A 21,505-nucleotide genomic window follows, 5' to 3' on the forward strand; every position below is an offset into this window, starting at 1 on the left:
AATGTATCGTTTCTTTTATTTTTGAAGATGTTCTGAGGTATATACTTGAAATTCAGGGGTGCTAATCATATTGACCAGGGCTGCAGACGGATGTCTGAACCCCTGACAGGTGGTTTTACCTGAAAATGTTTTTAGGCACGTGTCACGTCATCATTATGGGCTACTTTTAATGATTTTAATATCCCGCCCCCTGTTTAATCAAAACTTCATGACATTAATTTGAACAAAATTAACACCCCTTTCAAGCACCATGTTCTTATTCCGCACATTTACACACACTGAATTTAGGATATTTAAAAGTGGAATAAATGTTTTATGGAGAAATGTCCTCTTTGATCAGGGGAGTTGACTGATCCAGATCTGCTTTTTCTTTTATCTTGGAAAGTTCCTGTTTTAAAAGATGCCTTTAAACATACTTGTTGATCTACCATCTGTCATAATGGAAATCTGTTATAAGCACTTCCTATACCAAAGCAGAATCGCATAAAATTGGGATACCAAAAAAACAAAACAAAACAAAACAAAAAAACCCTGAGTTGGTGATGGCTTCATGTCCCATCCTAGTCAAGAAATGCAGAGCAACCTGTTGTCATGGAAACCCCTGAGGCCACCAACACAGAAGCACACAGATGCTGTTCCTATGTCGACCTTTAAAACATTGAATTCATTTAATGTGAAGAATCAAAACACAGACACACCATTACTTCAGTGAACATGCCAGCTTCATTTAACTAAATGTATGTTATGAGAACTAAAGAACCCAGTATTGGGTTCGAGTCTACTCCTGGTTTTGTCAGTGATATATTCAAACAGAGCAACTGTTCCCTGTGCAGACAGGAAGGGAATGTTGTGTGGGAATCCCCAATAACAAAAAACAAATATGGCTGCTCTTGTTGCTAGAAGACAGAAAACATGTCCACTTTCTGGCACAAAAACACAACAGCACATTAATTTGCAGGAAAAATGTAAACAGAGTACTTCTCTTGACATTTGTCACTTTTATTTGGAGAAAATGAAGAAATTCTGCAGCCCAAATCCAACCTCTTTTAGATACTAAGCAAATTTTGGGGGAGTCTGTGTGACACATAACTGCACAAAAAGACCCAGTCATGCGAACAAACTTCAAATTATGTAGTTTCTTGTATATTTTTGAGTAGTAAGTGGCACATCCTCATCTTCCAGTCTGTTTTGTAACCTTGAACCAGCAGAAGTCTCCAACACAACACTTTTCAATTTCATTTAATTAATTTACTATTTGGGTATCAGATCAAGATTCCAAGAACAACAATCAGTGTCCCATGAATGGAGTACTATTTTTTAATGACAGAAATGATATTACAACACTAACTGCCAATTTTACTTTTAACTGTTACAGATAAACCAACATGGCAACAGAGAAATGTTTGATAGTGTAGTTCTGTGCTCACCAACAAAATACTGTATTTCAATATCATAACAAAACAAATAATTTAATAATTGACAAATTGAGATTAAAGTGATACTGAAAAAATAAAGTAAGCAAAATCCTGAGGCTGTTGCTCTGTCACTTAGCTGATCATAGAATGGGTTCAGTTACACTGTGGCTGTGCATTAAAGTCAAAGCGAGTGTGTCAAAAGAGTCATAAAGTTGAACTGAATAAAGTCTACTTTAATGTAGCTTTACTTTGTCATCAACTCTGCAAGATCATCTCTGGGAATCTTACGACCTAGGCTCTTTTTTGTTGTTGTTTAGATTTTTTGGGGTCATGTTTTAATTTGGGATTAAACAAATAATCGGTGCAATTTTGATTTTAAATGCAAACTGTTGCAGCCAAACCAGGTTAAACCAGTTTCTGCTTCTTGTGAAAATGTTATTTCAAGTCTGGAAGCACAGAAGGATCCCTGCAGACCAAATGTAAATAAGAGATGTTTTAGAAAGGCCAATTGCAGAGTTAGATGCTTACCTTAGCCTAGCTGTCCTCCCCTGGTGCTGTTCTCTACCAAGCCATTACAAGTCAACTGCCAATGAGGGTTTGCGAGTTGCATAACAAGCCCCCCATGTCAATTACTGAATGAAATTTTGAGCCCCAAAACATTGAAAACTAGAGCCTACGTTGTAAAATCCTGGAGTCCTCCTTTAAGCAGCCTTAATGGATTAACAGGGTTAACTGATGATGAATAAATGTTGATTGATTGAATTTATGTATATTTAAGTGTAAACGGTCATCAATGAAACTGGTGTCAGCTTTCACATCTTGTGATTTTTGCAGTTGTTTATTACTGTACGTGATGAAAATTCTTTAAAGCTGTCTTCATACAACCGAGTGACAGAGCTACACCTCCCCCAATGTGTTGCTGTCACTCTCTGGTCCAGCTCCGTTGGCTGCTCCAGCAGGTGAGCAAGTCTTACGCCTAATCCAAGCCACACATTCAACAAATATGCACAAAATGACAACCAAAAAGGAATGTGTTAAAAAACAAAAATAAAAATTCTTTGCCCACATATTGTTGAAGTACAGTTTGGTTCAGAGATCTCACAGTCATGAGGCGTGACCTTAGAACTGCTCAAGCTATATGAGAATGTTTGTGTGGCTGTTTAAACACAAGACCAACGGTCATGAGCCAGACGCTGGTGCTTCAGCTTCATTCTGATGGGTTCTGGATGACAATCATGAAAAAGTCCTTGTCTGTGGAGGAAAACAGGAAAAGAATCCCACATAGATTAAATAAGTTAATACACTTTTACTGATTTGGTTATAATAATTTTCTGTGTTCAGGCCCATGCGTGTTCTGTAGTTACCAGCTGAATAAGAAGAAATTAAAAAACATACATACATCACAATATCTTCATTTTTAAATTTCTGGTCAACATCATCATCATCTATTTTATTTGAGCAGAGGATAAGAAATGCAGAAAAACAGAAAAACAATTTAACAATAAATTAAACAAATTAAATTTACTATTAACTCAGGTCATTATATCCGCTCAAAAAGAAGTGGGAGGAAGAAAACATATTTAATCCCACCCCTTTATTCAAATTTAACATAAAGTACATAGCTGCTTCCCGTCAATTAAATAGAAAATTAAGAAAATAATACGTTTAAATACTTGTAACTTCCCACAATAGATACCAACAGCGGCAAGAAAACAATACCAATATGATAAACAAGCAATGAAGCACATACCAACAATGGTAAGAGATCAACGATACCAGTTACGGCAAAGAAAAACATATGATGCACATACCAACAATGCTAAGAAAACAACAATACCAGTTACGGTAAGGAAACAAACATATAAAAGACATACCAACAATGATAAGAGAGCAACAATACCAATTACGATAAAGAACCAAACATATGAAGGAAACAAACATATAATGCACAAACCAACAATTGTGATACAGAGCCATGAGCCATGAATGTAAAATGGCTTTTATTGTTGAGTCTCAATCATTCTATACCGATTCCAGACCCTCTGTTTATAATGTGACTTGAATTCATGAATATTTTGGCATTGCTTGAGTTTGACGTCCAAACCATTCCATAACTTTGCTCCACATAGACACACAAAAAAGTTTTCGGGTGGTTCTAACTTTTAATAATGTCAATTTAGCAAAACCTCTAAGATTATGAGCACACTCTTTGACTGAGAAGAACTTTTGAATGTTACTTGGCAGTGACTTATTAAATACCTTGAATAGAATCTGTAATGTATAATACTTACAAGATCATGAAATTTAAGTCATTTTGATTGCATAAAAAGATTACTGCTATGTTCTAAAAATCCAGCTTTATGTATGATCCTTATTGCTCGTTTTTGTAATATAAATAGTGGTTGTATTGAACATTGATAATTGTTACCCCACACTTCAACACAATATGTTAAGTATGGGAGAACTAAGGAGCAATATAATGTACAGAGTGCGTTATGATCAAGAAATTGCTTTACCTTATTCATAATAGAGAGGCTTTTTGAAATTTTCGTTTTTATGTGTCTGATGTGGGCTTTCCATGTTAATTTACTGTCTATTATTACTCCTAAAAATTTGTTTTCAGCTAAATTTTCAATTTGGACACCATCTATGCTTATTTGTAAATTAGATTTAATCTTATAATTACCAAATATCAACATGGTTCAAACTGCGTTACTTCATTCATAAATATTACAAATAGTAAATCAATAAATAAATTATTAAATTTTTTCCCCCAAATTGAAGAATGCTAGTTATGTGAAAAAAAAAGAAAAAAAAAATCTAAAATGGGCCTTTAAGATGTCTGTCATATTCCTGCTCCTCACCCTTCTGGCTCCACCCCTGCACACAGTCTGTGAGAGCAGCAGAACAGACCTGAAGAGGCACTGGCTGTTTATAAATCTCTATTACTGGCTCCGCACTGTGAAACAGCAAGATTGACTCTGACTATTAATAATCAAAGAGACTTATTATGTATTTACATGCTATACAGAGTGCTACTACAATCACCCAGAATCCCAAAAAGTACAAAAACAAGATGAAACTGTTAAATCTGGCTTGCCTCCTAAAGAGTGCAGACCTGGCAACCCAACTGAAAAGTACAGAAAGAAGCTGGAGCTGATAAACTCTGAACCAAACCCATAATAAACAGAGCTTCAGCTTGTAATTTCTACCCTGATGGAGCACAATCAAACAAGTTTCAAGTTGTAGTCACTCAGAATACCCCGTTTAAAGAAGTCTGAACATGACTGAAGACGTTAAGACTACAAATACCCCGAAGTTACCATGTACTATAAAGTATTTTGAGAATTGGGATGACATTTTTGAACAGTTCAAAAATTGTATCCCAATTTCCATTCCAGTGCCAATGACGGCCATAACTACTACAAGAGTGACAAAGATAGATCAAGAAATTACTATGAAGATTCAAAACGCGCCCCGATTTGCTATTTGGAATTAAAGAGGATGGAACAGTGCTCTGTGGAATAGCTCCCTTAAGGTGAAGCAGTGCGTTTGTGTATTTTCTTAAAAAATACCCAGCACTCTGTGCTCATCACACCAGCAGTAAATACTGTCTGCTTGCTTCACCCCACAAACTGAGAGGGGACACACTTTTTTTTTTTAAGTGAATCAAGTTTAATTGATCACACTGATCAATCAAAAACACCTTTATCGAGCCAATTTTACTGGAGTTCTGATCCATGTCTCAACAGGATGCACAGTGGATTTATCAATTCATCTTTTGAGGAAATCAATGTAGAAAAGCTGCCATCTGCACCTCCAGGAACGTCACTGATGACAGCTTGAAGGGCTGGATAATTAGTTCATTTTTACATTTAGTCACAATTCAACATTTTGCTGGACAATGAACAGATTAGTCATTACTCACAGTGCAACACTTAAGAGATGTGGATTATCTATAACTCAGGTCTTGCATAGTCCTCAACCTGTCTGTTTACAGTGAATTAAATTTGCAGTGTTTTTTTTAAACTGTGAAGAGAAAAAAGGGTTAGGGTTTGTGATTAGAAAGGAGTTGAGGTTCATGTGGAAATGTTCTCTGAAGTGGTCGGTGCTGCTGCACATGAACAAGCCTTTAAAAAAATATTAAAATATGGTGGCTGTTGAGAAATTCTTGTCCACCTCCTCTTTGGAGCTACAGTAAGTTCTCAGCATCATGTTTCAGCAGTACTCAGGTTTCTGTCCTCTCACCTGGTGCAATCATGATCTCGTTCTTCTTTGAGCGGATACGGAGGAAGGTGAGGTCGTTCTGGGGGTCGATGTCTCTTAAAGTACTTCTTGCTTTCATCACCAGCTGCTGAAGCAATGAGGCGTACTGCACCGTGGTCGAGGTGTCCAGACTTGACTTGATGGGGATTCCTGAAAAGACAATGACAGACAATCAGATATATTTATCTCCACACAGTGTGGACCAAATACTGCAGTTTTATCTCCATGCAGTGTGCACCAAATACTGCAGTCATGACAACTAAAACTTTACTGTTAAATTTTTGAAATGCAAACTTGAATCATCATGACTCAAAGTGAGAAATGTGATAATTATAGATGCACAGATACTGTATTGTTTGGTTACCGTTAATTCCACATGTGCCACCACCAAGTCTGTTATCATGGAACAGTGCAAATTTCAGGAATGTGATAGTCCCACAGCAGAAATCTCATATGTGTTATCAGATGTTTACTGACCATCATGTGGAACTTGTAGAATTTGGAAGAATCAAAAGGAAATAATGACTTCGTTCACACATGAACCTGTGTGAAACTGTTGCAGCATCAGACAGCATAAATCAAATCAAATCAATTTTATTTATATAGCGCCAAATCACAACAAACAGCTGCCCCAAGGCGCTTTATATTGTAAGGCAAGGCCATACAATAATTACGGAAAAACCCCAACTGTCAAAACAACCCCCTGTGAGCAAGCACTTGGCGACAGTGGGAAGGAAAAACTCCCTTTTAACAGGAAGAAACCTCCAGCAGAACCAGGCTCAGGGAGAGGCAGTCTTCTGCTGGGACTGGTTGGGGCTGAGGGAGAGAACCAGGAAAAAGACATGCTGTGGAGGGGAGCAGAGATCAATCACTAATGATTAAATGCAGAGTGGTGCATACAGACCAAAAAGACAAAGAAACACTCAGTGCATCATGGGAACCCCCCAGCAGTCTAAGTCTATAGCAGCATAACTAAGGGATGGTTCAGGGTCACCTGATCCAGCCCTAACTATAAGCTTTAGCAAAAAGGAAAGTTTTAAGCCTAATCTTAAAAGTAGAGAGGGGGTCTGTCTCCCTGATCTGAATTGGGAGCTGGTTCCACAGGAGAGAAGCCTGAAAGCTAAAGGATCTGCCTCCCATTCTAGTCTTACAAACCCTAGGAACTACAAGTAAGCCTGCAGTCTGAGAGCGAAGTGCTCTATTGGGGTGATATGGTACTATTAGGTCCCTAAGATAAGATGGGACCTGATTATTCAAAACCTTATAAGTAAGAAGAAGAATTTTAAATTCTATTCAAGAATTAACAGGAAGCCAATGAAGAGAGGCCAATATGAGGGAAATATGCTCTCTCCTTCTAGTCCCTGTCAGTACTCTAGCTGCAGCATTTTGAATTAACTGAAGGCTTTTCAGGGAACTTTTAGGACAACCTGATAATGAATTACAATAGTCCAGCCTAGAGGAAATAAATGCACGAATTAGTTTTTCAGCATCACTCTGAGACAAGACCTTTCTAATTTTAGAGATATTGCGCAAATGCAAAAAAGCAGTCCTACATATTTGTTTAATATGCGCACTGAATGACATATCCTGATCAAAAATGACTCCAAGATTTCTCACAGTATTACTAGAGGTCAGGGTAATGCCATCCAGAGTAAGGATCTGGTTAGACACCATGTTTTTAAGATTTGTGGGGCCAAGTACAATAACTTCAGTTTTATCTGAGTTTAAAAGCAGGAAATTAGAGGTCGTCCATGTCTTTATGTCTGTAAGACAATCCTGCAGTTTAGCTAATTGGTGTGTGTCCTCTGGCTTCATGGATAGATAAAGCTGGGTATCATCTGCGTAACAATGAAAATTTAAGCAATGCTGTCTAATAATACTGCCTAAGGGAAACATGTATAAAGTGAATAAAATTGGTCCTAGCACAGAACCTTGTGGAACTCCATAATTAACCTTAGTCTGTGAAGAAGATTCCCCATTTACATGAACAATTGTAATCTATTAGATAAATATGATTCAAACCACCGCAGCGCAGTGCCTTTAATACCTATGGCATGCTCTAATCTCTGTAATAAAATTTTATGGTCAACAGTATCAAAAGCAGCACTGAGGTCTAACAGAACAAGCACAGAGATGAGTCCACTGTCTGAGGCCATAAGAAGATCATTTGTAACCTTCACTAATGCTGTTTCTGTACTATGATGGATTCTAAAACCTGACTGAAACTCTTCAAATAGACCATTCCTCTGCAGATGATCAGTTAGCTGTTTTACAACTACCCTTTCAAGAATTTTTGAGAGAAAAGGAAGGTTGGAGATTGGCCTATAATTAGCTAAGATAGCTGGGTCAAGTGATGGCTTTTTAAGTAATGGTTTAATTACTGCCACCTTAAAAGCCTGTGGTACATAGCCAACTAATAAAGATAGATTGATCATATTTAAGATCGAAGCATTAATTAATGGTAGGGCTTCCTTGAGCAGCCTGGTAGGAATGGAGTCTAATAGACATGTTGATGGTTTGGAGGAAGTAACTAATGAAAATAACTCAGACAGAACAATCGAAGAGAAAGAGTCTAACCAAATACCGGCATCACTGAAAGCAGCCAAAGAGAACGATATGTCTTTGGGATGGTTATGAGTAATTTTTTCTGTAATAGTTAGAATTTTATTAGCAAAGAAAGTCATGAAGTCATTACTAGTTAAAGTTAAAGGAATACTCGGCTCAATAGAGCTCTGACTCTTTGTCAGCCTGGCTACAGTGCTGAAAAGAAACCTGGGGTTGTTCTTATTTTCTTCAATTAGTGATGAGTAGTAAGATGTCCTAGCTTTACGGAGGGCTTTTTTATAGAGCAACAGACTTTTTCCAGGCTAAGTGAAGAGCTTCTAAATTAGTGAGACGCCATTTCCTCTCCAACTTACGGGTTATCTGCTTTAAGCTGCGAGTTTGAATATAACAATATTCTAAAGTAAAACTCAGCAGGTACTGTTGTGTTTCACAGTATGTATTTATTACTACTATATTTGTGATTACCCAAACTTATTTAGATGTATTTGATGTTTTTTTTCTTCTGAACACATCATGGGTTACAAAAGAGCCAGACCCAGAAATACGTTGGTCTACGAACCTACGGAAATTCACGGAAAAAACAAATAGTGCACCACCTCTTGTTGTACGCAAGTACCTATGTATGGTACAGAAAAATCTCAAAATGCCTCCAGCTTCATGTTCATGTTCAAACAATGCCTCATGCATTTTTGAGGGGGGCTTTGAGGAATATAGTTTTGACTACCGTAGCTGGATAAATTAGCAGTTTCATTGTAATTTACATAAGTACAGTTGTGATGGGCATCATGGTTATTGTTTATATTCAGTTTTTCTGGCGTGCACTGCCTGGTAAGAAAAATCTCTTTAGTAGCAGGACATTGGAACATTTTGTCAGTTATTGGTGTCAATCAGCAGCAGCACGTTTTGACATTTATTCATATTTGCTTGAAACAAGCATTATGCCTGGAACCTGATGATCAACAAAGATATGAAAAAAAAAGATCAAAGTCAAGAAATTATCACAACTGCTCCTAGCGTTTGTGCCTTTGTCCTGGTGACCCGGATGTTCAGCAACTTCCTGGATGTCCTTCTTGGCCCAGTCTGAGCGATACTCTACACTAGTTTGCACATGTGCGAATCTGGTGTCTCAGTCTGATCGGTTCTCCTGCCTTCACTGCGCATGATCAACATGATGATGATGATTAACAGATTATCACCTTGTTTCTGCTTAAAAAAGACTTTAGAATGATTTAAAAGGTTTTACTTTGTTATCTGATGCGAGTCAGAATCAAGAGTCAGTCTCAGATGCACTAGTGTTGCGCTCTGATCGGTACCCCGTCTTTTATTGTGAATTATTGTTGTGAATTTATGTGATGAAAATGGTTGTTGTATAAAAGCTTCAGAGATCTGTCGCTGAGATAGATGATGACTGGAGTGTAGTTTTAAGCAGAAATGAGGCGATAATCTGTGAATTGCTGCAGACGCTCCGAAATGACGCATGCACAGTGAAGGCAGGGGGTAATGCTCTGTATGGGGGACCATTCAGTCTGCGACAGCGGATGTTCAGCAAGTTCCTGGCTGTCCTTCTTGACTCATGTCCGGATCAAAGCCTAAACACAATAGGAGCTTATTCCTCCAGGTGTGGTGGAGATAAATTGAATCTTTTGGCCCCTCCCAGTCAGTTTTTGTTTATTATTATTTAGTTTACAATTCTGCAGGTATGGTAAGAGAGCAACAGAACTACAACAAAGATTTGCGTACACGAGTGAATTATTTCAAGTCCCTTTGGGTAAACCAGAACCAATCAAACGGCACTCGTCAGTGCCTTTATGTTTTTACCTTCTGAGTTGATAATGATGATTCCTTGCACTCCCTTCTGGCTCTGAATTCTCTTCAGAGTTTCCTCTACTTCAGTCTGCAAAACAGCAACATAAAAAACATAAAACAGCTTGGCAACAGAACGTCAACAAACGGCTAACGATGTCCAGCTAACATGACAACGCCCAGCTAGCCGGTTAGCATTTTGTGGTTAAAAAAGCCACAAAACATACGCCTTTAATATGACAACACGTTCACGCGGGTAATGTACACATACGTATTAAAAACACGAAATGCAACACAACTTACCATTTTACCTATATACAGTAACGTTACTTCGACGGTGACAATACAAAGCTTGTATCACTTCCAGCTGATCATGAACCGTGGTCCGAACCCGGGAAACCACGTGATCAATGACGTAAGAAGCATTTTCTTCTTCGAGGCTGGGGTCTCTATAAGTTGGTTCCACATATGGATGTATGTATATAAATGTGTAACCACATATATACTTTAAACATTTACAATTTTGTTCAAGTGAGGAAATACTCTAATCTAATCTATTAAAACTTTTTTTTTAATAAAGGAAAATACATACATATGTTTTCAAGAGAGTTTCATGATAAATCTGCATTTTCTGTGCTATTACTGTGCTGTTACATTTATTCAATCTCAGTCCCACATTTGTACAGGCAATATTTGTTAAAACAAATACAGAAGAGGATCAGACTATTTATATAATAGACCTGAATTAATTTTTTAGTCCCAGTCCAGATGTTATGAAGCAAGACAGAAAATAATACCATCATGGGTGCAATTTGGTGGGGGATAGGGGGGACATGTCCCCCCCCCCACCTTTTCAACCAGGGGGGACAGAATATGGTATGTCCCCTCCACCTTCTGACATATATGTGTGTACTTGAAACATGCTATGCCAGTCTTATGTGCAAACCATGTCAGTCTTATGTGCAAAACCATGTCAGAATAGTATCTCTGTTTCTGCAAGTTTGCATTTTTAGCAGCATTGACTTGTTTACACCTGTTTCTTGTTTGTCACATTTGGAATTTTCTGGGACTGCATTTGCCCAGATTTGAAACCAAAAATAGTTGCCTCTAGGGACTAGTGTCTACACATAAGTATCAATGGACCATATGCTAATTTACTAAATTCTGAACGTTAGAAAAGGAAATCAGAAAAGCTATCTGGGACCTCAGAAAGCCCATCTGCAATTATTGCTTGATCTCCAAAATCAGTCTATGCAAGCGAAATTATGTTCAGTATGAGTGTTGTCATTAGTGCCACTTCTAAAATTAAATTCATGATCAGTAATTTATCCTAAACTTATGATCTGTTGTTTTTTAAACTTATGCAAAAACAAATCTTGAGAAAAAATACAGTATGCAATAGTTAATAATTATTACGAGTGTGTTCTTTCATATTTATGAATACATTTTACCACACTGCAGTTGTTTTTTTTTAATGAAAACTCAACCTATCATTCTTTTTGAGTTCTACACATGTGGTGATACCTTATTTACACCAGGATGTTAATAAAATCAATGCTGGCTATTCTCACAATAAAGTACTTATATCCACAGTTTCAAATTGCATAAGTCAAATGGTGTCCACTTTATGGTATTCTCAAAACATTAAAATTACTGTTCTGGATGCTCAGAATGCACCTGAACTTATCTAGAAACCGTTGGCTTCTGGGGGCCGCATTAGGCCCCCAGAAGCCAACTAAAGTGGCCCCCAGACCCCCACCTATGGGCTTCAGCCCTGCGGGCCTCGCACTTTGTCCCCCCCAATTTCTAGTTTTAAATTGCACCCTTGAATACCATCAGTTTGTCCAACACATTATGTCTACCACAACACGAGATACTAGTCTGATCCTTAATTCATTCCATTATGAAGTTAAAGATGGGAAATAATCAGGAGTGAAAGTAAGAGCTTCAGGCGCTCACATCACATTAAAGATACGTATTAAAGACTGATCTGAACCCACCTGCTTTTACGCAGCGCTTCGCCATGAAAATATCAAATAAAATAAATAAACTGAAACAGCCACACCAGCCAGGGTGAGAGTAAGATTATTCAATAATTTCTGGACCAAGTTGAAATAAATCTGAAAATGCTGGAGAGATGGACTTGGGAGCTCCGTTCTGAGGGGCTTCTATCATTGTGCAGTGGAGAGCATCCTCTGCACCTGCATCACTGTGTGGCACGGCAGCTGCATGGCTGCTGAGAGGGGAGCTCTGCAGAGGCTGGTAAAGGCTGCACAGAGGACTGTAGGGAGCAGCCTTCCCACCACCACAGATCTCTACTCATCGCGGCACAGGGGAAGGGTTCTCTGCATTCTGAGGGACTCCTCCCATACTGCACACAATCTGTTTCAGCCCCTCCCCTCAGGCAGGCAGCTCAGGAGCATTCAGAGTAGAACTACCAGGCTCAGAAACAGCTTCTTCCCTGAGGCTGTCAGACTGGTGAACTCGAGCCGTGCTCCATAGAACTTATACTATCACATACAGACTGCACTAAAAACACTTTAATTGCCCATGTGCAATAATCTCCCGTGTGCAATATACATGCAATGTTGGTTTTCACTTAATTCCCAGGGCAATATTATAGTCTACTTGCTGTTCACACTTATATTTGGTATTAAACATAGCTAATTTCGGCTTTTATTTTATTTTAATAGTTTATATTTATATCAATAGATTTTAGAAGGTTTTTTAAAAATAACCGCGACCTGAGTACTAATTTCGTACCATTAACATTTAAATGTGAGTTGGCACAACAAATAAAGTTCCTTGAATTCTTGAATCATAATAATGCTAAGCAGTTCAGGGGCTGCACCTGCCATCTACTGGATTAAACAGAGATAATTACACTTTACAGTCTTACAGTTACAAATTACACTGACATCCTCAAACAGTGCATGCAAATATACAAAACACAATTCACACTTGAGTACTCGTATATGTACGTTAACAACATCTACATGCAGACTCTGTTATGGCTGTGGCCTTTAAATCTGAATTTCATAATTTGGATATGGAAGCACATCAGTGAACCTTCTAGAAGGTGGAAGTGTTTTCTTAGACGGCAGACAGGTTTACGGTATTATACATAAACAAAACAAAGTGAATTTTTTTGATTGATCTGGTGCATCAAAATGAACTACCATCTTATCACTTCACCCTTATTATGCATTCTTTTAAGATGGTGAATTACAACATGAAACCATTTATTGTTTTTGAGTTATTGTTGACACAATCTGCCAGTGATGAACTAACCCATTCACTTGTGCACATTTTTTGAATCTGAATAAACAGATCTGGTGGATGTACCACCAGATCACTAAGTGTAACAGTCCTGCCTAGGGATGGGTATCAAGAACCGGTTCCTTTCGGGTATCATTAAGAAATGATTCGATCCACCGACATCTTTGTGCTTAACGATTCTGTTATCGGTCCTTCAGAGTGGCCGTTGTTTTGGGGGGTGTTTGTCAGGAAAATGATCATTTCTCTACATTGATTACAGACACTGCAGCGGGTCTGTAATAAACTTTTCTGCAGCGCGGCATTGCTTTGAACCTTGAACCAATCGAAGCAGTGGTTCGCAAATTGAAGCAATGCATCGATCTATTGCTTCGTTTATTCTTTCTTTCTTTCGCTTAATTCTCCCCCGCTAAAACCCTAAAGAGCATACGTCTGTGTGTATTATTTACCATTTCTATCTTAAACCGACCTGTTATGGTCTTCTGAAACAGTTGATAGATGTATTTTATAACTTAAAAACGGGAGCGATGCTAACGCGTTAGCATGTCTATGGCATTTTCAATGTTAAAAGTTAGCATTAAGCTCTTGCAGCTGTCATCACGTTCGGGTGCATTTGTTTTCAAATTGTAATATTTCTTAAATTTATTTTTGTTTATATATTAATAATCTAATGATTATTATATACAATATATACTTATTGTATATAATTTTAGAGAAAGAGACAAAAAGAACCTGAATAGAAACACAACAGAAAATATAAAAGCAACTAACAATGAACATACATAAATAAATACATACATACATACAGAAATAAATAAATGTTTCCTGTGAACACCTAGTGACTCTTACACCTCCACTTCATCCCTGTCTTATTTAAGTTTAATGACAGTTTGTTTTGGTCAAACCTTGTTTTCAATTTGTTAATTTCTTCAGTGATTTCCTCCAGAACTATCTGCCAGCTAGAAAACTGCTGCATCCTAGTAAGAGCAGAATACTAATGGAATGAATTTGAATAAGGAAAGTCTGATTTTTTTTCTCACTAAATGGATGCTGCACTCACTCCAGTTTATCGTCTGGAATAGTCCCAGATTGCATTTCAGAGCTTCTAGAATTCAAACATTTTTGAGCGGGTGGTGTTGGGGGGTAATTTTGGGTTTCAGCTTTTTTTTGTTTTTCACCACTTTCATCCCTGAATATGTCAATCGTGAGTCACTTTTGTGCGGATTAAAGTTACAAACTGGGACTCCTGTCTTGTTGCGAGAAAGAAACGAGAATCGTCCTCCGTTCTGTTCACACAGCTCCAAACGTTGCGCGACTCTCTGACGAGTCAAGTTAGAACGATAGAGTCCAGTCGGAATTAATAACTTCAAAGGGAAACACTGTTTTGTTTATTTTTATTTATGTCCAGAGATCAAGGATACAGTGACCAATTTCATATTTATTTACTTTAAGACTCAATGAAATACATAGAAAACCTGTAAAGCCTACTTTTAGTACAAAATTCACGAGGTATCGATAAGGGAATCAATAAGGAATCGGATTGATAAGCAGAATCGATAATGGCATCGATATTGATAAAATCTTATCAATACCCATCCCAAGTCCTGCCATTTCTGTGAGAGCACATACAGGAAAAATGTAATTTGCCAGTTTTTAGCGTGAGGGCAGTTTGAGGGTCGTTTGTTGTTGGTGCTGTTTTCTGTCTGGATCAGTTCTATCATCTGTATCAAGCAGATCCTGGAAGCATGTGACCCTGGCTAAATTTATCAAATCAGCACGCATAAACACATTTTTTAGTTATTTGAGCAAGCACACCCAAAACAGTTAAGGAACCATTTTAAACAGCCTCTTTTAACCTGAGACATCTGAAAGTTAGAGATTAATCTTATTAATTATGAATCTTATTATGACATTAAAAAATACTGTGATTAAAGAATCATTGCTATGATAGACAAGGTGGGACTTTTGTTGTTATCTTGCATGTCTCATATTATGAAAAAATATCTTTAAAAGACAGTTAATTTCCGCTAATAATATATATATATATATATATATATATATATATATATATATATATATATATATATATATATATATATATATATATATATATATATATATATATATATATATATATATATATGTTATATAGCAGCTCATTCCACACTTTACTATCCTCAATCAAGTCCTCTAACTGTTCCCGGGGATCCCAAGGTCTTCCCAAACCAGATGGGAAATAATCCCTACAGTGTGTCCTGGGCCTTCCACGGGTCTCCTCCCAGTTGGACGTGACTGGAAGACCTCCCGAGGCAGACAACCAAAGACCGTCTTCACCAGATGCCCGACCCGCCACAGTTGGTTCCTTTTGACGCAAAGAAGCCGCGACTCTACTCAGAATCCCACCTGGATATTTGAGCTTCTCACCCTGTCCCAGAGTGGACGGAGGAATCTTGTTTCCACTGCTTGTATCCACAACCTTGTTCTTTTGGTCAAACCTCATTACCATGGGTTAGGATAGGAACGTAAACTGAACTGGTAAATTGAAAGTTTTGCCTTCTGGCTCAGCTCTTTCTTCATCACGACATTCCGGTAAAACAAATAATTATTTATGTATGTATGCAAAGTCGAGAATCACCAAGATACATAAATTAACTTGACTTAATTATTAATTATATGGCCAGTAAAAAGGTGATTTATTTTTTTTTATTTTACCAAGTTATGACGGCCACTCTGCCCCGCCCACATCAAACTCTTTGTTGTACGTATGTATTGAAATAAAATTTAAACAAAAACTAAACGTGTTAATAAAAGCAACCTGTTGGTTTACTTTTACTTTGCCTTTCCTTGACATGATGGAAGTCTATTTTCTTTCCAAATGATCGACAACCGAAACAGTGACGCGGGCGTGTCCAATAGTGTCAAGTCAGCAACAAACAGGCAGAAAGGAGAAGAGGCCCGAGAATATCGATTTCAAATAAAAACAAGAACGAGGAGACAACATTTAAACCATTTTAACTGCCGTTTGCTTTCGACATACAATATCGACATACTTGGGTTTGTACAACCCCTGGCAAAAATTATGGAATCACCGGCCTCGGAGGATGTTCATTCAGTTGTTTAATTTTGTAGAAAAAAAGCAGATCACAGACATGACACAAAACTAAAGTCATTTCAAATGGCAAGTTTCTGGCTTTAAGAAACACTATAAGAAATCAAGAAAAAACAATGTGGCAGTCAGTAACGGTTACTTTTTTAGACCAAGCAGAGGGAAAAAAAATATGGACTCACTCAATTCTGAGGAATAAATTATGGAATCACCATGTACATTTTCATCCCCAAAACTAACACCTGCATCAAATCAGATCTGCTCGTTAGTCTGCATCTAAAAAGGAGTGATCAAACCTTAGAGAGCTGTTGCACCAAGTGGACTAACATGAATCATGGCTCCAACACGAGAGATGTCAGTTGAAACAAAGGAGAGGATTATCAAACTCTTAAAAGAGGGTAAATCATCACGCAATGTTGCAAAAGATGTTGGTTGTTCACAGTCAGCTGTGTCTAAACTCTGGACCAAATACAAACAACATGGGAAGGTTGTTAAAGGCAAACATACTGGTAGACCAAGGAAGACATCAAAGCGTCAAGACAGAAAAAGCAATATGTCTCAAAAATCGAAAATGCACAACAAAACAAATGAGGAACGAATGGGAGGAAACTGGAGTCAACGTCTGTGACACCTAAACAGAAAAAAACAAGGTTACAATGGGCTAAGGAAAAGCAATCGTGGACTGTGGATGATTGGATGAAAGTCATATTCAGTGATGAATCTCGAATCTGCATTGGGCAAGGTGATGATGCTGGAACTTTTGTTTGGTGCCGTTCCAATGAGATTTATAAAGATGACTGCCTGAAGAGAACATGTAAATTTCCACAGTCACTGATGATATGGGGCTGCATGTCAGGTAAAGGCACTGGGGAGATGGCTGTCATTACATCATCAATAAATGCACAAGTTTATGTTGATATTTTGGACACTTTTCTTATCCCATCAATTGAAAGGATGTTTGGGGATGATGAAATCATTTTTCAAGATGATAATGCATCTTGCCATAGAACAAAAACTGTGAAAACATTCCTTGCAAAAGGACAGATAGGGTCAATGTCATGGCCTGCAAATAGTCCGGATCTTAATCCAATTGAAAATCTTTGGTAGAAGTTGAAGAAAATGGTCCATGACAAGGCTCCAACCTGCAAAGCTGATCTGGCAACAGCAATCAGAGAAAGTTGGAGCCAGATTGATGAAGAGTACTGTTTGTCACTCATTAAGTCCATGCCTCAGAGACTGCAAGCTGTTATAAAAGCCAGAGGTGGTGCAACAAAATACTAGTGATGTGTTGGAGCGTTCTTTTGTTTTTCATGATTCCATAATTTTTTCCTCAGAATTGAGTGATTCCATATTTTTTTCCCTCTGCTTGGTCTAAAAAAGTAACTGTTACTGACTGCCACAATTTTTTTTCCTGATTTCTTATAGTGTTTCTTAAAGCCAGAAAGTTGCCATTTGAAATGACTTTAATTTTTTGTCATGTATGTGATCTGCCTTTTTTCTACAAAATTAAACAACTGAATGAACATCCTCTGAGGCTGGTGATTCCATAATTTTTGCCAGGGGTTGTATTAGACAGAAAGAAGAAGCTTTTAAGATGTGGTCTTGGCCTATAGATTGCTACTTGTAGAAGATACATATTTCTATAAGTACTTTATTGACTTAAAACATCATTTAAATGAAAAATACTGGCTAATATTGTTTGTTTATCCAATCAAGAACAGGTGTCCTGGTTAATTAATTAGGTTTTAAGAGGGAAGAAACTGAGCACGAATAAGAACAAATAACTCAATTTTCTTTATTTATACCTACGATAGGGGCAAAATAAGAGTAGTAATAACAAAAAATATATATTTTTCTTATTTTCTTTAAAAATCATTCCATGGGTGAATATTTTTTACAAATATTTGTAGAATGTGCCTGTTTATATAACTGTAATTTTAATATAGGCATTATTATGTTATTAGATATTTAATTACACGGATATCTGGGGAAAACGTTTGAATTCATGTGACTTTTGTCATGAACTCTAGGAGGGCCAAAGTTGCACCGCTCTTATTTTGAAAATCCGAAACGGATGTTGAAGTTGGTAGTAAGTGGATGTACTGGTTGTGGTTATTTCGGATGTTTGTGAGGAGATGGATTGGAAAGACGACGGCCTCGGTAAGTTTAATAACAGCACTTTTTGAAACATATTATCTAAAGGTTAAACTTTATGCGCCGCTTTAGTTTGTGCGCGCGTGAGCAAAACTTGTGCATGACGTATGATCCGGATCAAACGAGAAGGGTGGAACCGAATCTGTACGGCCTTTTTTAATGAGAAAAAAAATCTTTGAAGTCACTAAAGTGTTTCTCTGGATAATATCGCTGTAATATTAATAATAATAATAATAATCTTGAAATTCTATGGAGACATATATGTGGGAAAATTTACGGATATGTATGGAGATCAATTGGTGCCTTGAAAAAAGTTATGAAATTCTTATTGATATGTAAAGTTATTAAAATGAATACATTTTGGGTGTTCTTCATGTGCACAATGAATTAATACTCATTTGTGTATATATATTTTGTATTGTTAATACATAACCCCTAATAATGTTCACATATTAAGGCAAGGCAAGTTAACATTGTGTAAGATACAGGTCTGTGATAAAAGTAACGGACCTTATTATTTTTTAAAAAAAACCATATGGATTTGAATCACGTGTGATTACATCAGACATGCTTGAACCCTCGTGGGCATGCGAGAGTTTTTTCACGCCTGTCGGTTACGTCATTCGCCTGTGGGCAGTCTTTGAGTGAGGAGTCGCCCACCCTCTCGTCGTTTTTTCATTGTTTAGGAATGGCTCAGAGACTGCTGCTTTGTTTGATAAAATTTTTTTAAAAAACTGTAAGGCACAACTGAGTGGACACCATTCGATAAATTCAGCTGGTTTTCGGCTGATGAGAGATTTTGGTCTTGTAGTGTCGCTTTAAGGACGGCCCACGGTGCCTGACGGCGATCTGTGCTTCGAGGCGGCAGCGTCTCACCGTTTCAAGTTGAAAACTTCCACATTTCAGGCTCTGTTGACCCAGTAAGTCGTCAGAGAACAGAGAACTTTCAGAAGAAGTCGGCATGAGGAGTTTATTCGGACATTCCATTGTTAACGGACATTTTGTAACGAAAGAACGTGCGGGCAGAGTCGCATGTTGGGCCGGACCCGACCACGGGGGGTCGCGACAGGAAAAACACCTCCGTTGGAAACCTTAACGGGCAAGTTGGAACATGCCCAAGCTGTTAAACAATTTCTCAGTTACTCACTTGTTGAAAGCCATCAAAACCCGCCTGAATTTTACAAATGGTTTTCAACACGGAGGTGTTTTTCCTGTTGCGGCACACACAGGTGACGACTCGGCGAACTTGCGCGCACGTCTTTCATTAAAAAATGTCCTTAAACAGTGGAATGTCCGCATAAAGTCCTCAGTCCTCTTCTGAATCTTCTCTGTTCTCTCACGACGTCCTGGGTGAATTAAGCCTTAAATTAGGATGTTTTCAGGTCGAAACAGGCCGATGACGGCGCATGGAAGCGCTGCACGACGTCCTGCTCTGTGGGAAGTCCTTACAGCGACAGAAACACCCCATAATCTCTCATCAGCCGTTAAACCTTTCACCGAAAACCATCTTAATTTCTCGAATAGTGTCCACTCGGATATCCCTCACAGGTCCAGAAAAAATGTTGATAAAGCAACGCGCGCCGTCCGCAGCGGCTATTCAGACAAAGAGATTCCGACGGGCGGGGTGGAGCACTCACTCAAGGCCTGCCCACAGGCGAATGACGTCACCAACACGCGTGATAGAACTCACGCATGCGCACGAGGGTTCAAGCATGTCTGACGTAAAAACATATGAATCAAATCCATTTATTTTTTGAAAAAAATAAAAAGGACCGCTTTTTTCATCACAGACCTCGTATAGTAGCAGCAATGGTAACAGTATTAATTAACTGTACAACAGTAGCGCAAAGTAAAATGTGCAAACAGAAGCCATTGTAAATACTGAGACATGGCAAATCAAAAGAATGAAATATAGAGAAGCACAGTATACTTTGTAACCAGAATCCAAAACGAGAAGAACAAGTTAAAAGTATTGCACAGTTTGGTGACCTGGGATATACATAAGTAAATATATACACTTACTGGGAGGAGTACAGATTGTACACACATCTACCAAATGCAAAAATCGCTGTAGGACATATGCCAGCCCTGTCTGTGGTGCTGTAATGTTTCTGCAAAAAAATAAATATAAATAAATAAATAAAAATGGAGAAGATGTGGAACATGCACATAAGTGGTGTAAGGAGCTAATCAATTTAGCAGCAGAAGGTAGAACATTAAAGCAGCACACTGAGTCTTCTAGTGGGATTAAACATCACAGCCTGACCACAACTGTTGTCCAGTAAGATGCCCTTGTTTTGGATAACGATGAGGTCTGGAAATACTTTAATTCCTTATCGTGGAAATTATTTTTGAATAAATGCAGCTTTTTAAAGAAGTCCCTTGGTGCTTGTCTGCTCCGAGTGCATTCCCTCAGCCTGAGCCAGAGGATGCCAGTGCTTTGTCCCACCACCAGCAATTAGAAAAAATAAGTTATTTTAAAAGCTGAAAGTCCTTTCTGCAATTATTTTATTAGCATCACAGTACTCCCTTTATTCATGATCAGTGCTCACTATAGCCATCCGTCGTGTCTTCAGCACTCTTCGCACAACATAAATAAATCCCATTAATGATCCATCAAGACGAAAAACAAATATCTGAAATTACACTGTTAACAACAACATGTCATTCTTTATAAGGTTAAAGAGGTGGGGCTATGTGTGTTTCCCTCACAGAGGTGAACATGTCCTAAGTGGCTTGACCCCCCCTCACACACACACTTCAGTAATCAAGTTAACTCTTTTCCCCCATTGTTTCCACTTTTCTTTTTTTTATGTCCGCCCTTTCTTTGTTCATGCTGTTCTCACACTCCGTCCATCTCAGGCCAGCTCTTTTTAGGGAAACACCTCGCTGATATTTTTAGCTCTCAGCCAAAGGTATT

At 38.0% G+C, this 21,505-nt stretch overlaps 1 protein-coding gene and 1 long non-coding RNA gene across 2 annotated transcripts; one reads left to right on the forward strand and one right to left on the reverse strand.

Moving 5' to 3' along the window:
* The first annotated feature begins 489 nt into the window (after positions 1–489).
* Positions 490–2,441, forward strand: LOC117506413. Its single transcript, XR_004559460.1, has 3 exons — positions 490–1,514; positions 1,562–1,566; positions 1,620–2,441. It is a non-coding gene; the product is annotated as an uncharacterized LOC117506413 (long non-coding RNA).
* On the reverse strand, positions 1,351–10,465 carry dynlrb1 (dynein, light chain, roadblock-type 1). Its single transcript, XM_034165915.1, has 4 exons — positions 10,353–10,465; positions 10,065–10,140; positions 5,664–5,831; positions 1,351–2,666 (listed from the first exon to the last, which is right to left on the reverse strand). Exons 1-4 carry the CDS (start codon positions 10,353–10,355, stop codon positions 2,623–2,625), a joined length of 291 nt encoding a protein of 96 aa, XP_034021806.1. The 5' UTR covers positions 10,356–10,465; the 3' UTR covers positions 1,351–2,622.
* Between the last annotated feature and the right edge of the window lie 11,040 nt (positions 10,466–21,505).

This window comes from Thalassophryne amazonica, chromosome 3 (assembly GCF_902500255.1).
Source record: "Thalassophryne amazonica chromosome 3, fThaAma1.1, whole genome shotgun sequence".
In the NCBI taxonomy this organism is placed as follows: domain Eukaryota; kingdom Metazoa; phylum Chordata; class Actinopteri; order Batrachoidiformes; family Batrachoididae; genus Thalassophryne; species Thalassophryne amazonica.

What these genes read in the sequence shown, in the direction of transcription:
- dynlrb1 (XM_034165915.1), bottom strand. An exon ending in CATCATTATCAACTCAGAAG is followed by an intron (nt 5,832 to 10,064) that starts GTAAAAACATAA and finishes TTGTCTTTTCAG; the next exon opens with GAATCCCCATCAAGTCAAGT. An exon ending in CGAGATCATGATTGCACCAG is followed by an intron (nt 2,667 to 5,663) that starts GTGAGAGGACAG and finishes TTTCCTCCACAG; the next exon opens with ACAAGGACTTTTTCATGATT.